This window comes from Halichoerus grypus, chromosome 12 (assembly GCF_964656455.1).
Source record: "Halichoerus grypus chromosome 12, mHalGry1.hap1.1, whole genome shotgun sequence".
NCBI classification, from domain to species: domain Eukaryota; kingdom Metazoa; phylum Chordata; class Mammalia; order Carnivora; family Phocidae; genus Halichoerus; species Halichoerus grypus.
The window spans coordinates 21,606,898-21,624,972 of record NC_135723.1 but is presented as its reverse complement, the minus strand read 5'-3'; the positions used below and the strand labels follow the sequence as shown (position 1 = coordinate 21,624,972).

Genomic DNA, 18,075 nt, shown 5'->3' with positions numbered 1-18,075 from the left:
CCCACATCTATCAGACTAGTTTGATTCAACTGTTCATTCATTCATTCATTCAATAAACATTTACTGGGTGCATACAGACATTATGTGAGGCTTTAGCAATTCGGTAATAAAAAGCACAGTCCCTGTCCTCAAGGAGCTTCTATCTAATGGCAGATAAAGCACCTGTAATAATGTTCTTATTATAATGTGCAATAAATGGTTGTCAAGTTAAATGAGCTCATGCTGAAGTAAGTGCTTCATTGGAAAGGCAGTGTAATGTAATGGTTAATATCATGGGCTACTGGCCAAACTGCCTGAGCTCCCGTCCCAGCTCTGCCAATTTCTAGCTGTGTGACCTTAAGCAAGTTATTCTCACTGTGTCTTTGTTTCATCATCTTTAAAGTGGAGGTCATAATAGTTCCTTCTTCGGAGAGTTGCAGTAAAGATTAAATGAAGTCATGTTTGTAGAATGAATGGGGAGAGTGGAGTCTGGCATATAACAGTGCTGACCGTGTTTTCATTTGTATTATTATTGTACCTTGAGAGGTATGTCCAGGGATTATGTAACCATGTATGAGAGTCCAAGACCAGCTTGAGGAGGAGCTTGAGGGAGATCAGAGATGTTTTTCTTCAGGAGGAGGCAATATCTAAGAAAGGTCTGAAAGGCTGAGTGAGCCAGACAAGCCATATAAAGGTAGTCCAGCCCAAGAAAATGGGGGAACAGGGGGCATAGTGTGTAAATAATATGAAAGTAATGGAGTGAGGTGCATTCTGAGAATTTTAAGGTAGAAATGATAGGATGACAAGAAATGAGGTGGGGAGGGGCGCCTGGGTGGTTCAGTTGGTTAAGTGTCTAATTCTTGGTTTTGGCTCAGGTCATGATCTTTTGTGGTCATGGGTTTGAGCCCTGTGTCTGGCTCTGCACTCAGCATGAGTCTGTTTCAGATTCTCTCTCCCTCTCCCACCCACTCTCTCAAATAAATATATAAAATCTTAAAAAAAAAAAAAGTACTGAGGTGGGGGAGGCAAACTGAAGCCACGTTTTAAGGGATTTTCTTTGTATGCTGTGATAAGCAGTAGAGATTTTTACCTTGAAGGTGAACTATTGCCTCCAATAGAGATATTGAAGGGTTTTAAGCAGGGACATGATATAATCATGTTTCCATTTTAGAAAGCTCATTATTGTAGCCCTGATTAGGGTGCCGGAAAGTGGGAGCAGGGAATCCTAAGAGGTGGCTATTAAGCAAAGCCTGAAGGAAATGATGGGGTGTGATCCAAGGTGGATCAGTAGAAATGGGAAGGAGATAGATGGAATTCCTCTTCTTTTTTTCTTAAACTGCTGCTGACCCTTCAGGACTTGCTCCCTGGGGAGCCTTTCCTAAAGCCCCCAGGCAAATGTAGCTGATCTGCCATTTATATCCCACCCCTTGAGAACAGAAATGGGGCTTTCTTTACTTTTATAGCTATATTTAGCACTGTGAGCTAAGACAGGGTCTTGTAGGTGTTAGATACATGTTTGCAGAATAAAATCCTTCAATGAATGTCTTTTAAGGAGAAGGATCGAGATGACAGACTATGCAAGGCTAGTATGTTTTCTGATCATTTTACTTTTTCAATATGCTTAGTCACCAATAGTCTTATAATAATAGCTGTCCCCAAGCTTCACAAAACAAAATTTGCTTTGTTTAAATTGTTTAATTTAATTAAAATCAACAAACCTACTGAGTATGTTGTAATTGAAAGGCACTATGCTTTGGTATATACTGATTGTCATTTTTTTCTCTCTCATAAATACATTAAATATTCTCCATCCAATGTATAAGAAATTATAATATGTTAAATTTATGTTATTTTATTTAAGGAGATAATTAATGTTTTAATTAAAAGTAGATAGGTCCAAAATAGATCTATGGTTTATAGCACCAATTATTTCCCTTATTATTCTTGACAGCAGGAAGCCATCACGCTTGTTAGTATCCTTTCCAACCTATCTTGGATGGATTGATATGATTTCAATTGATTAGGTGCTGTTGAAAAGCTCAGTGTTTTCCTTTGGTCCTGGGCTGAATAGCATTTTTAATAACATGCACATCTACCATTGTGTAAATCATATTCGTGTGCAATCTGACTATATAAGGCTTTTTTTTTTAACCCACTGGTTGAGAATTTTTTCCCACTGGTTTTTCTTGGCTTTTTCTTTTCATTTTAAGTGAACCCAATTCCAACAATACAATGGAAAAGACTCAAAAATCCAACGCTTAAAAGAGATCAGCTTTTAAACAATATTAAATGTTAATAAAATTAGACCTATCTTTTTCTGACACTATGCATTTTTCAGAACATTAATGTTCACTATGTTATATAGTGTTTTATATTTTCAGTATTGTGAACATTCTCAGTCTGAAAAAAGAGTTACATCGTGATAGATTTCTTGAGCTTACTACAAAGGCTATCACAGTTTTGCATTCACAAAAGTCACAGTAAAAATCTGCTCAACCCAAGAACACTGATAATATATTTGAAACTATAATTAGAATGCGGTTTTCTGATTCAAGAGTTATATATGTAAACAATCAGGAGTTTGCCAGTAATAATCATCCAGTATCGCATTACCAAGATAAAGCCATATTGAGGATGTATATATTACTACAAATAATAAATGGTATTTTCTTAGGCCTGATTTCAAAAACCAATATAATTTTTCCTCACTTCTTTCCTAAACCCATTAGATTCTCTTTAGCAGAAATAAGATTAGTAGAAATTTCCTTTAAATTCAAAAATCTTAAGTTAACAAATTTCCCAAAAATATCGCTGTGTAAATAAAAATTGATATTATGCCTATGATGATGGTGAAAATAGCATGACTTTAACAAAGACTGGCTTCAAATGTATTCATTGTCAAATGCTTAAATCAATGAATAGATGTGTGACTGAGAAAAACTTGTATTCTAAATCTGTCAGCATTTTTTGAATAGTCATATGCCAGGTTCTGGGGAACCAAAGAGCTCTAAAGGCATGGTTTATGCCTGAGAAGCTCAGCCTCTGATGGGTAATACTCATTTCTTTTCAGAGGGAAATTCTATGTGAAGTGGTAAGTGCTACAATGAAGACACAAAGTCAGGTAGAAGCTCAAGAAGTAAAGTGAACAAATTTGTGTTGGGGCATGGATCCTGTTTTCCACCTTTCATGGTGTGTGTACATATGTGTGTACGTGTGTGTATGTGTGCATATATGCATCTGTGAGTCTGGTATAGGTGAAAGGTAGGATGTGTATGAGGCACTCACAAAGTAGAAGTCATTTAATGTGACTGCTTAATGCCCACTTAATGTATCTAAAATGATACAGTATCTAACCAAAAATCTGAAATAAATGGTGCATCAGATAAATAAATTTATCTGAAAAGATAAATTTTCTCTTGGTTTGTTTTGCTCACACTTAGTATTTTCAGAAGTCTACAGATCTTTATCAGTAATTACTAAATGCCTAATTCTTAGGGACATGAAGGGATCAATAATTCCAGTTTTAAAGCATCGTGATCAAGTAATAGTAACGAAATACTTAGTACATAGAACATCAGGCCTACCATGAATAATTTTGACACAACCAACATAGAGGTGTCAGAGATGATTCTTACCTCCTTGTTCACACAGCTGCTGGGCTAAAGCATCTTTGAAAATAATCTGGCCCCTGTGTGTCGCCGTAGCCCTGAAAATGAATAGGAAAGGTTAATCTAAATCTTGTAGTAAGTTTGGTGACAATTTAATGTATTTTTACAACTTTTTGAAAAACCTCATTTTTAAATGCTATTGTGTAGATACGATCTTTTAAAAAATGAGTGCATTTGAACAGTGATACAAATGAACAAGGGCTTAGACCAAGGCCCCTGGGTTGAGAATTATCTTCTGGCTTTCCTTTGTAAAGATATTGTAACATTTGTGGGCTTATTCTGAAAACAGTAGATGTAAGCAAATCCTGCATAGAAGAAAAAGTATGCTTATTAAAATTTCTTCCTTGGAAGACTGATATAAAATGTCTTGTGAAGCAATAATGATATTAGCACTGGAGAAAGATGCTCCGAATATACTTTTTTCTGAAATCAACAGTCACCATAACACATAGAGAGTTTAGACAGAGAATTACATTTCTTCAAAAGTATTTTTTTAAAAAATAGGGCAATTCAGAGCTTTCATAATTACAAAATCTGTCATAATAAAATACACCTTTTCTCCCTACAGGGTCTAACTCACCCTTTGAAGTAGATGTGCATCGTTCACCTCCTCTAATCAGAGCTGTGCACATTCATTGGTGAAAAAATAGCACCCTTGCAGCAGACGTGTTATTCAGTGGCTATAATAGGAACTGTTTTTATTAAAGGAAAACTTATTTATGCCTCATATTTGAGGTATGTTTCCTTAAAAAGAACTTTTCTGGCACAAAATGTATTGTTTGAACAAATTTAAAACAGAAAATCATGCCTCTTGAAGAAAATTGATTTTAGAAAATAAGCCATACGCAAATCTTTTTAATAACTAAAAAATATTAAAATTAAATCTCAACTTTAGTTCTCCCAAAACCACCTGAGGACAAAAAATAATGTGATTCAGGCATCATTTACTAAAGATGGATTATGTATAAGGCACTGTGCTAGGTCACCAGAGGGCAAAGTTTGGCCTCTGCATTCCCCACCCCACCCCGGTTTGTGTATCTCTCAGTCAACATTTTATCCTTTGTGGGGCCCGCAGGACCTCGTGGCTCCCAACATTCCCCACTTCGGTCTCTATGTGGATGTACCTTCCTCCTCTGTGCTGCAGACCTTTCCCATTTCTACTCCCCGTTGAATTGTCCCTATCATTAGTGTCAGATGCCAGGACCCAACTCTCCAAACACAATCTGACAAACTAAGCCACGCTTAAGTGTTAATGGGCGACATTGCTCCAAGCTAACATACTTCAGCAGTGAGATGGGAAATGTGACACTTTAACACATACACATCCACACACATACACAATGGCACAACAGTGAGAGCTCTGAATGGTGGAAGGGAGACAGAATTGGAGAGAAAAGTCACTGGGCAGCATTCATCTCACACTGCCTGTGATGTTTGTAAGGTAATCCGCCCTTGTTGCACAATCATTATCAAAATTACTGATAAACAGACGTTACCACACTATTTGTTCACATATGTTTATAGGTTTTCCTTTGCTTTTAGCAAGCTGAAAATGAGGAGGACTAAACATAGGGTCAATCCAAGCCATAAGCATGGCCTACGGACTCACTCATCAATTACAGGTGTTATGCCCAGAGGGGACATGGGAACTTGATTTACCTAAATACATTTCGTTGTCAAATCTCAGTCAAGTCGAGAGCTTCTGAGTTCACAGACACCTCTCGCCGCAGCACAGCAATCATAAATGGAAAATTTTAATTTGACGTTTGCTTTGGAAGGAACATATTTTCTGAAATCACTAACCACCAAGGAAAGTCCCACAATGTACAGTGTTTAATTGTTCACTGTAGTTGTCTTCTGATTGTGAGTATAGAATATCCCCATTGTAATATTTCTCATTGGTCCACAAACTTAGTTATCATCTTGCCAGTCTATGTTCCCATGAACACAATGAGGCCAAAGTATCTAGATAAAACTCAGGCAACAGAGGTTTTGCCTTTTCCCTGGAGAGCAGCGATCCTGAAATAGCCTGGTCACTGCACAGCACCTTGTGAATAGTCCACATTGCTTTCCCCATTACTCGGTTTCCTCAGATTTAGTACTTGTTGCTTTCATTCATGTTCTGATTTCTGCTACTTTGGTTCGATGAGGGACTAGGGAATAATTGAAACTGAAGGCTCTTTTATCATCTAGTCAAAATTTCTTCAGCAGTGGTAACTCATTCTTCAAATAAACATATGAAATCTCAGTATATTCCTCTCTTCCTAGCTTTTGAAGTCCTTGGGTTCCCTCCTGCTCATACAGCATACTCCTCACCACCCATTCCCCAAAACTTCCCTGCACACTTCTCGGGAACTCTCAAGGTCTTAAAGTGGCAGAGTTTGAAAACTACTGAAGTAATTCTAGCTCTTTACAGTGCACGGATCAGGGAACTGAGGCCAGTGAGAACATGCTGAAGGGTATACACAGCCTGTTAGTGCAGATAGGACCTGATTCAAGGTCTTGATTCCAGGCGGTGGATTCTTTCCAAGTTTTCAAAATGTGTTCCACAGTGGTGCCTCGGGTCTCTGTGGGAGTCCAGGGGAGGGTCAGCAGGCATCCCCACTTCAAACCAGAGCACCTGTGCTTTATGTGTTCTAAAGTATTTAATGTTTGAAGAAAGGGCTCAGCAATTAGAAACTGGCTTGAGAAGCACACCACATGCCCAATGTTATTATCTGAAGTCCACTGCTTGGGAAAAGTCAAAGTAGTAATAATAATAATGTGACTGGTATATGTTTATATATATAAACCATTTATATATGTTTTTATATGTGTGTATATACAGACATATACATATATACTTATATATACATTTAAATACACATACATATATGTATATATAAACACACATATATACCATGTATATATACACATACATATTGTTATTATTATTATTATAACACCTGTTAAGAAATGAAATCTATCCTTTGCTAGGTACAATTGTAAGGGCTCTAAATAAATTAGCTCGATTAATCCTGACAACAACTCTACAAGATAGATACTATTATTCCCATTTTTCTGGGACACAGAATTATTATGTGATTTGCCTAATGTCATATGACTGATTAAACTCAGGCAGTCTGAGTGTTGGGTCCTTGCTTTTAACCATCACATTAAATTGTCATTGATCTGGTTCAAAGATTTGAAGGTAGCTTTCTCTCTCTCTTGCTTTCAGGGTCTGATCTTTAAATTCATGTGGCCTATGGCTTGTGCTCTCTACTCCAACCCTTTAGTCCATAGCTAAGCCCTTTTATTTAATCTCCTTTTGGACAAACTTCTTTTCTGTTTCCAGCTGGAAATTTGGCCACTTGGCCAGCAACTCCATGGGATTTGCCTTTAAAGATAGCATTTCTCTATTTTTTAAACTTTAATTCCAGTATAGTTAAGATACAGTGTTATATTGGTTTCAGGTGTAAAAATTAGCATTTCTCTTGATCGCCTCTCCCACAGTACTCTGTTGAGTCCCTTGGCTTCCAATCAGCTCACATTTCCTCCAACGGCCCCCACCACCCCTCATGCCTGGCCTCATCTCTACCAAAGACAAGACCACTGGATGCCAACCTCATCCACACCACTGCCCAAACCCTGGAGGAATAGGACACAAACACATGTTGAAGATAATTATCATGTGCATCACTTTCTTTACAGACCCTTAAACCCCTTAGATAACATCTTAATATAAAGATGCCCAACCCTCTGGTAGATGTATGGTTAATCATTTTAAGGGCCTGCAAATTCACATCTTATCTTGGGGAGAAGAAAGAACAGAACCAGGTGACCAGCAAGAACACAAGTTCCTCTGCTTTGTACCATGAGATGTTGGCTCCACACTCTCAGGGTGCGGCTGATGTCAATAATGGCAAGCCTACTTTGAACATATTTAGAACTAGGAAATAATTCATGGGTCTACCTACAGAATTATAGCAGTCATTTTTAAAATCTATGAATATATGCATTTACATAATGACAAATAAATATAAATATATCTAAGTAACATATATAAACATAAATTTATACATTTAAACATAAAAATGTATTTATATATTATATATACTCAGAAATTGCTAAAAGCACAGTAACTCTCAGAGTCTAGAGACTCAAAAATTGTCCTCCAATTTTTAATCTACACTATATTTTTCTTTTCTTATAAAAATAAACAGCTATGGTAGATGGTGACAGGCCTTATTCATTCTCAGAATTATTTTAGTGTAATTTACAGCTTCCCTTTGGGGGCACACCTATCAAATTTGTGGTGCTAATAACTATATTGGCACAACTTCCACTTAATTTTCCCTAAGGGGCAGTAATTTTTCAGAAGAGGTCAGAAAAATACTCATTGTTCCCTGTTCTGAGGAGTAGACCAAATTTCTCAAACAAGTTTCTAGAAAGTACTTATTATCTTCTTGGGAGATACAGATATTTCTAGAGCAAGTTTGCCAACAAGAATCCCTATTAAATAAGTAATTTAAAAATTCATTTGGGCTGTTATGATCTATAATTTAAAAGCTCTATAGAGGCACCTGGGTGGTTCAGTTGGTTAAGCGACTGCCTCCGGCTCAGGTCATGATCCTGGAGTCCCGGGATCGAGTCCCGCATCGGGCTCCCTGTTCAGCAGGGAGTCTGCTTCTCCCTCTGACCCTCCCCCCACTCATGTGCTCTCTTTCTCTCCCTATCATTCTCTCTCTCGCAAATAAATAAATAAAATCTTAAAAAATAAAAAGATTAAAAAAATAAAAGCTCTATAGATTCTATCAAATGAAGAAAGTTCATTATGATCACCATATTCAGAGCTCGAAATAGCCATTGTTATGAATTTAAAGAACACGCCAGATTCTAATTTTAAGTGAAGTCCTAGAGCAGCTGTGTGCTCCAGCCATTTAAGAATTAGTGTATATCCAGAGGAGGCACGATGTTGAAGCTCAGTGTCTAGAATCAGGAAGACCAGCGTTTAAACGCAGTATGCTGCCACTTACAAGCTAGCTGAGTTTGCCCAACTTCTTTGATCACTCTAGGATTCAGATTCCCTACATGAAGATAGGGCTAATAATAACAATTATTATTTAAAAAATTAATATTCACTCTTCAGTCTCTCTACCTAAACAGACTTAAAGCTTCTGGAATAGTAGGAGTAGTTAATTAAAACGAAAATATCCCCCATAAGGCACATGTCATAATGACTTCAACATTTGAAGGAATCAAAATTATACTTTCCAGTTCACAATTCACTTCCAATGTGCAATATTGCCATCCAGTTTCCAAAAATGGAATAAAACAGGGGCTTAATATAGTTGTTACAATGCCTACTGAAGTGTATTGTTTCTTTATTTCATTTTGCTCACAAATTACTTAAAGAATCATTTTAAACCTAGGGCAACCCAGTAGCGGGTTTCTTTTCCCACCATTTTCTCCTGCTTTACCAGTGAGTTCTAGTATGTTACTGTGCCTTGTCCATTCACAGTTGGAAGGTCATTCATTAAGCAGCAATCTGATGTTAACCACCCACCAGGAAATGTTACTAAATATGTGGAACATAGGAAAGGAGAGAGGTGATCTGAATTTGGTAAATTTGACATTCAAAGGAATCAGTTCACTTGAAAAGATTCTTGCCCCCTTTCATCAGCAAATTACTGTACTTGTTAATTAGGTTGTGGCCACAGCTTGACCCTTATTAAAACAAGAAAAAAATACCAAATTCTTTAAAACATATAAAAAGGAGTAATGAATAACTTCAGGGAGAAATTTTTTTATATTAAACTCTCAAACTATGGCAAGGCCATCGCAAAATGGTAAAAGTTTGTGAATGTTTTCATAATGCTTTTGCTTTTCAAAGTTTTACTGCTCTCTTTTTTATTTTTTATAATTTTTAAGATTTATTTATTGATTGATTGATTTATTTATTTATTTTAGAGAGAGAGAGAGAGAGCACATGTGTGAGAGTGGGGGAAGGGGCAGAGGGAGAGAATCTTCAAGCAGACTCCCTGCTGAGTGCAGAGCCAGACACAGGGCTCAATCCCACAACCCATGAGATCATGACCTGAGCTGAAACCAAGAGTCAGATGCTTAACTGACTGAGCCACCCGTGTGCCCCTGCTCTCTTTTTTATAATTACATCTTTTATTCCTATGCTGTACCATTTTTTCCGACTGTCAAATGTATAAATATTTCCTCCCCTTTAAAACAAGTTTCAGCATTAATGTTCACTATCCAGTAATCACAAGGTCTATGTGTTCTTAAAGACCACCAAACTCTTAACTATCAAATTTATTAACTATTAACTCTCAAATTTACCCTTCTTCTCCATCTCCACAGCCATTATTTTAATTCAGGATTTAATAATTTGTCATCTGGTAAACTGCGATACTCTCTTGATTGGAATACCCCTCCAGATTGACCCCCATGCCAATCCAACTTTCACATTGTGCCAATTTTCTGGCTAAAATTGCTTGAAATCCTTCTGTGGCTCTCTATCACTTAAAGGATTCTGTCAAATTTCCTAGAATGGCCTAAAAGATTCTTCAGGATCTGGTCCCTGCTCATATGTCCAGCCTCATCTCTCAGCACACCTGCAACTGAGTAGTCGAGTAGTTCTCACAGGTTCCAGAATGCATGACTTCTCTCATGCCCCCAAGATTCTTCATATTCTGTCCCCTGTGCATGGAAGTCTTTTGACAAAACTTTTATTCTTTCTCTAAAATTTATCCAAGAATCAGTCAGCCAGCTATCTTTCCCTGGATGAAACTGACTCCAGAGGAAAAGGAGCTAATGTCACCCCAGCCTGCAACTTGCAGACCCCATGGGGCCCTGCATGAGCTGTCCTTCCAAGCTCCCTGTAGCTTGGAGCTTATGCTGGTCCTTCCAGAGCCTAGGGAAGCCGCTTGTACCTTCATGGCCCTCACAATGCCTCCTCAGCTACCTGGTGTGTGAGACAATGCAGCCTGGGAAGCAGGAACAACAGCCTAAGGCAAGGATGGAATGTACTCCTTCAGCCTCTTCCCCTAGTGTCCCCATTCTAGACATGTCTAGAAGGTCTGCCTTGGCGGACATCACTAATCAAGCACAGCATTCTTTGTAATGGAACCCAGACACAGCCTATCTCACTACCCACAACCCTAGGCTCTAAGCAGCCCCTATGTTTATTCAGAGTTAGTACATAACATGTAGCCTGCTTAGCATTTCTGGCCTAAGGACACCTCAGGGGTGATGGGACCTGGGCAGAGCCCCAGCACAGACAGTGCAGTCAAAGGGGAGGACTCAGTCCTGGTGCTGGAAAGCCATGAGCTCTTCGAGGACCTACATGTACCTATGTGATGAAAATCAAACTGCATGTATTATTGGGAGGAAGACTCTATTGACCTAAGTAGTGAAAGAATAACAAGGTCAAAAGAGAAAAACTGAGTGTTGGGTTTGGGGCTGTCCCATGTGAACAGAATAAAGCAAAAAGTAGTTATTAAAGAGAAGTCTGAGTGTCTTAAAAGAAAAAGGATGCTTTTATCTCTTTAAGGAGAGAGGTCGTTGGCCTATAGTTAGATTTCTGGGATGAATTACAAGCACAGATATAGAAGCACAAATACTCTTCCAGAAAATTTAGCAGAAAGTGTTGAAAAGAAAGTTTACTGTTTATAATAGGAGTTTAATCTCCATTAAAAAGTGAGCAAGGCATCACTGAAAAAGATGCCATGAATGATCTTCCTCACCCAATTCAAAGACTTTCAGAGGTCTTTGGCATATTGAATCAGTAGTGGGAATTTTCCAAAGGATAACTCCAACTTGGGATGCAATTTGAAGGTCCATGAGAAAAAAAAGAAAAGACAGGAAAGCAAGGAAAAGAAAAAAAGAAACATGAAAAAAGTCTGCATTTACAAGAAAAAAGCCATTTTCTGAACAACTATTATTAGATCCAGCCCACGCAGAAAAAATTTCTCCCAAAAGGGTATTTATAATATAGATTTTACACCTTTGTGTTTATACATAGTAGTTTTTAAAGTACGCATTTTTGTTCTATTGCCATAATTAATTTTGATATTTTAGTGTGTGAAAAGCGATTTCAGGAATGGAAACCCAACTAATAACTTATGAATCTGACTGGAGATAGTTTGACTTGAGACCAGGCCCAAAACCGTAATTCCATTTGCTCTTTTCTGAAATGATCATTTTTCCACAACAATTTTATGTTTGCAATTTCTGGGAGTGTCTTCCTATACATGTCAAAAGAAATTCACCAGCTTCCCAGAAGAGATGTGGGTCATGATGTGTGACCACACTGCGTGCATGTGTGGAAATTTGGCAATGCATAGATGGTCTACACTCATCTGGCCATCAAGCTGAAGATGAAACGGGGGTCAGAAAACATGATCCAGACACAGCAATGGTAGCACCAAGGACAGGAAGCTGCTGCTGAAGGCCCAGCAGATACTGCAGGACAATAAGACCAAGATTGACATCATCTGCACGTAGCTCCACCAGGCACTGTAGGCGGGCCAGCTGGAGAGCCAGACAGCCCCAGACGAGGCCCAAGGGAGTCCAGACCTGGGGGCCATGGAGCTGCACATTCATGAGCTGAGGCACCACTTCCAAGTGGAGCATGCAGTGGCCAAGGGTACCAAGAATCACCGGTGATACCGTATGCATTCAGTCAAATGTAGCTGGAACTCCGATTCTCACTTAGTGTTTTCAATAATTGCTATGTGATACTGCATTGCAATAAAGAATAATCATTTTGGTGAAAAAGCACTGATAGTTGCAGAATATATAACACGAAAGAGAGGCAAACATTTATCACTGGCAGAGTTTTTATCTTTCTTTGCTTTGTAAATCAACAACAAAGTGCACCTAGGGAGGGAAGACACCTCTAAGCAGATAAAAACATGTTTTGTTTTGTCAATGCACAAAAGGATTGCTCTCATTAACTATTAAAAGAAGCAGAAATGCCAAATTTCTCAGGAGTGATCAGAGAATTTTAGAATAAGGGAAGGCTGATTGGACTGATTCACATATCAAGAAGGATTATACCCAGGCACCAAACATCTGTCAAAAGCTCCCAACTCACATGCTAGGTTTCTAAAACTGAAAGGAGGAGTGCTATATGCCAAGATAAAGGACTTTTTATTGTCTAATTTCTAAATAGCTTCATATGAGCTTTATCAGCAATTTGCCTGGTTCAGAAAACCACAAGTAATAGATCCTTGATTATAAACAATAAAAAACATGTACAATTTTTGTTATTAAAATGATCGTGTTATCTCTGCCTCCACTAAATAATTCAACAAGCCCTTAAGGATTATGAATCTGATGAGGTGCTAAGATATTAGCCTGCTCTAGCCTGCTCAGAGTCTGGCCCTCTTGACAGAGGATGGGTGCTCAGCAAATATTTTTTTAGTTCATTTGAACTGTGTCTTCTTACTAGGCTATATGTACCCTAGACATAGGGATTTTTATCTATTTTTTTTTCCTCTATTGGTACTCAGTGCTTGACATACAGTAGCCTTACAGTAAATATTTGTGGAATACGTGATTAGTCTGTGTTATGCTTATTATATAATGTTAAATGCTTTAATAACTAATTGGTAAATTCTCACATAAGAAACACATACGGAAAAGATGATTAGGTGCTAATAATAAATGGTCACAATAAACATTATTATAGGTTAGATTTAGCTCAGAAATCAAATCAGGTAACAGTAAGAACAATAAAAGTAATAAGCTAATGCATTTGCTTGACCACTGCAAAATGTTTTCACCATTTAACATCTTCCAGAGTTTTATTAAACCACTCGTATCCCAGAAATGCCTTCCGAAACTTCGCAATAAAAATAGTTTTCATACCACCTTTTTAAATCACTAAAATTCATCAAAGAAACGCACTTGAGTGGCTCTGCTGTCTTAAACACCTTTTAACTAAGTAAGCCTTGTGTTAATTTGCCTCAGAGGCATCTTTAGAAAAGACAAGGACAAAGCTGGTAAAATAGTTTATCAATTCCAAACAACACCTTAGTAAAAGTTATGTTGTTCACTGGATAGTGAATTAAAGAGTCTGCATATTTGTGAAAACACTAATGCAAAGTATTTAGGTGCCACTAGTCAGTGGACTGATAGAAAGACTATGAGTTTCAGATACAAAAGAATGGAGGTTGCAAAAAGAAAAAAAAAAAAAGAATGGAGGCTGCAATCTAGGTCTGGCACTCATTCTCTCCATGACCTATGCCATATCACTGCATGTCTCGTTTTCTCGACCTATAAAATAACTTGATTGCATTGGGTAACTTCTAACAGTAAATCTGGAATCAGAACAAACATTTTGGGTTTGTACCACAGCTTAATGGCTTATGTTGACCTTAGATAAGTACTTATTTTTCAAAAGAAGACTTCAAAATTTGCACTATCTATTTTTCAGGGCTGTGGTAGAAATCAAGAGAGTTCAACTCCATAAAAAGATAGGGTAAAAATGTGAAGAATTATAATGATGATGTTCTAACTGGTCATTTCAGAAAATATTGGCACAAACATGAAAGGGAATTTTTATTTTTTTTTAAGATTTTATTTATTTATTAGAGAGAGAGAGGGAGAGAGAGAGCACAAGCAGGGGGAGCAGCAGGCAGAGGGAGAAGCAGGTTTCCTGCTGAGCAAGGAGCCCGATGTGGGACTCGATCCCAGGGCCCTGGGATCATGACCTGAGCTGAAGGCAGACGCTTAACTGACTGAGCCACCCAGGTGTCCCAGAAAGGGAATTTTTTAAAAATCCCTCCACTCTTACCACTTTTATTCAACACAGTACGAGAAGTCCTACCCACAGCAATCAGACAAGAAAAAGAAATAAGAGGCATTCATATTGGTAAAGAAGAAGTTAAACTGTCACTATTTGCAGACGACATGATACTATTCATAGAAAATCCTAAAGACACCACCAAAAAACTAGAAGTAATTAATTCAGTGAAGTGGCTGGATAAAAAATTAATACCCAGAAATTGGTAGTGTTTCTATACACTAAAAATGAAGTCATAGAAAGAGAAATTAAAAAAACAAAAACAAAAACAAAAACACACACACACCCCATTTACAATTGCACCAAAAGTAATAAAATATTTGGAATAAACTTAATCAAAGAGGTGAAAGACAATAAAACACTGAAGAAAGAAATTAAAGATGACACAAATAAATGGAAAAATATTCCATACTCCTGGATTAGAGAGATCAATATTGTCAAATGTCCGTATTACCCAAAGCAATCTACAGATTCAATGTAATCTCTATCAAAATACCAACAGCATTTTTCAGGGGGGCCTGGGTGGCTCAGCTGGTTAAGCGTCTGCCTTCAGCTTGGGTCATGGTCCCAGGGTCCTGGGATCAAGGCCCATATCGGGCTCCCTGCTGAGCAGGGAGCCTGCCTCTCCCTCTCCTCTCCTGCTCAGCAGGGAGCCTGCCTCTCCTTCTCCTCCCCACGCATGCTCTCTCTCTCAAATAAATTAACAACAACAACAAAAATACCAACAGCATTTTTCACAAAACTAGATCAAATAATAAAATTTGTATGGAACCACAAAAGAGCCCAAATAGCCAAAGCAATCTTGAAAAAGAAGAACAAAACTGAAGGCATCACAATCCCAAATTTCAAGATATACTACAAAGCTGTAGCAATCAAAACAGTATGGTACTAGCACAAAAACAGACACATAGATCAATGGAACAGAAGAGAGACCCCAAAATAAACCCACATTTACATGGTCAATTAATCTATGGCAAGGAGTGCTTGCTTCACATATACTAATCTATGGCAAAGGAGGCAAGAATACACAATGAGGAAAAGGCAGTCTTTTCAACAAATGGTTCTGGGAAAACTGGACAGGTAGCTACATACAAAGGAATGAAACTAGACTACTTTCTAACACCATACACAAAAAAACTCAAAATGGATTAAAGACCTAAACATGAGCCCTGAAACCATAAAAATCCTAGAAGAGAACACAGACAGTAATCTCTCTAACATCCGCCATAGCAATATTTTTCTAGATATGTCTCCCGAGGCAAGGAAAACAAAAGCAAAAATAAACTGTTGGGACATATCAAAATAAAAAGCTTTTGCACAGCAAAGGAAACCATCAAGAAAACAAAAAGACAACCTACTGAATGGGAGAAGATACTTGTAAATGATATATCCAGTAAGGGGTTACTATCCAAAACATATAAAGAACTGATACAACTGAATACCAAAGAAACAATCTAATTAAAAAATAGGCAGAAGACCTGAATACTTTTCCAAAGAAGACAGATGGTCAACAGACACATGAAAAGATGCCCAATATCACTCATCATCAGGGAAATGCAAATCAATGAGGTTTCACCTCAACCTGTTAGAATGGCTAAAATCAAGAAGACAAGAAACAACAAGTATTGATGAGGATGTGGAGAAAAAGGAACCCTCGTGCACTGTTGGTAGGAATATAAATTGGTACAGCCACTGTGGAAAACAGTTTGGAGGTTCCTCAAAAAATTAAAAATAGAAATACCATGTTATCCAATAATTCCACTATTGGGTATTTACCCAGGGAAAATGGAAACACTAACTCAAAAAGATATATGCATCCTTATGTTTATGGCAGCATTATTTACAATAGCCAAGACATGGAAGCAACCTAAGTGTCCATCAATAGACGAATGGATAAGGAAAATGCAGTATATGTATACAATGGAATATTACACAGCCATAAAGAATGAGATTATGCCATTTGCAACAGCATGGATGGACCTAGAGGGTATTATGTTAAGTGAAATGAGTCAGACTGAGAAAGACAAATACCATTTGATTTCACTCATAAATGGAATCTTAAAAAAATGAATATACAAACAAAAAGCAGAATCAGAACTATAAATACAGAGAACAAACTGATGGTTGCCAGTGAAGAACTGGGCAAAATGGGTGAGGGGGAAAGGGACATACAGGCCTCCAGTTATGGAATGAGTAAGCCACATGAATAAAAAGCAGAACATAAGAAATATAGTCAATGATATTGTAATGGTGATGTAATGGGACAGATGGTAGCTCTACTTACGGTGAACATAGCATAATGTATAAACTTGTCAAATCACTAAATTGTACACCTGAAACTAATGTAACATTGTGTGCCAACAACACTTAAAAAAAAATCCCAAAGTACTTAGGATGAAAAGTCACCCCCTTACCCTCAAAAAATAAGACTATAAACTCTAAAATATTTTATGACTGTGACAAAGCTGATGAAAGCTCTAATAAAAGATAGGATATCTAACCTAGTTAATTTAATCATAACAAATTAGGACAATATTGGTATATTCTTGTAAAACAATTCTGCAGAAGTATATACAAGGGTTACTTTGGAGAAAACAAGCTTTTAATTATTTTTTCTGTTACAGAAATAATGTGTGTATTACGAGAATTTAAAAATATACAAAAGGATTAGTGTGAAAATAAAATTACTCATATTCATATCCAGGAGAGATAACATTATTAACATTTTAGTAAACTATATTCTAGCTTTTTAAATTAATTCATGAATATAAAGTTTTTAGAAAATTGTTTGCCTGGGGGGCCTGGGTGGCTTAGTCTGTTAAGTGTCTGCCCTTGGCTCAGGTCATGATCTCAGGGTCCTGGGATCAAGTCCCGCATCAGACTCTCTGCTCATCAGAGAATCTGCTTGTTCCTCTCCCTTTGCCCTTCCCTCATTCATGCTCTCTCTCAAATAAATAAATAGAATCTTTTAACAGAAAGAACCTTGCTTGCTTAAAAAGTTTCTATTCCTTTATATTTAATATTTATTATAAATAGTTCCTATATCATTAAATATTTTTAGAGCAAGATTGTTAAAAGCTACATAATGTTCCACTGTATGGCTATAGCATAGTTTCTTTAACTATTGTACTATTGTTGGAATTGTTTTTTTTTCTATTTTTTTAATATTTTAAATAATGAAGTATATAAATCTGACCATATCTTTAATTTTTTCCCCAGCTTTACTGAGATGTAACTGACACATAACACTGCATAAATTTAAGGTGTACATGTTGATTTGAAACATTTATACATTGCACAATAATTACCATGATAGCATTAGCTAACACCTCCATTCTGTCATATAATTACCATTTCTTTTTTATGGTGAGAATATTTAAGATCTACTCTCTTGGCAACATTCAAGTATATGATACAGTATTGTTAGCTGTAATTACTATGCTGTACATTAGATCCTCAGAACTTGTTAATTTTATAACTGGAAGTGTGTTCCCTTTGGCCTCTATTTCTTCATTTTCTCTACCCAACGACCCCTGGTAATTACCATGCCACTCTCTGTTTCTTTGAGGTAGACATTTTGCGCATATCTTGTATTTTAAGATGGGTTTCCAGGACTGGGATAATGAA

The 18,075-nt window shown here is 37.2% G+C and overlaps 1 protein-coding gene across 3 annotated transcripts in view; it reads right to left on the bottom strand.

The window, feature by feature from the left end:
• RELN (reelin) overlaps positions 1 to 18,075 on the bottom strand; it is a 490,351-nt gene that overhangs the window by 283,886 nt on the left and 188,390 nt on the right. For all 3 annotated transcript variants that reach the window (XM_078060039.1, XM_078060040.1, XM_036067465.2), the window contains exon 4: positions 3,615 to 3,685. In XM_078060039.1, the coding sequence (XP_077916165.1) occupies positions 3,615 to 3,685 (71 nt within the window). The remainder of the gene's footprint in view (positions 1 to 3,614; positions 3,686 to 18,075) is intronic.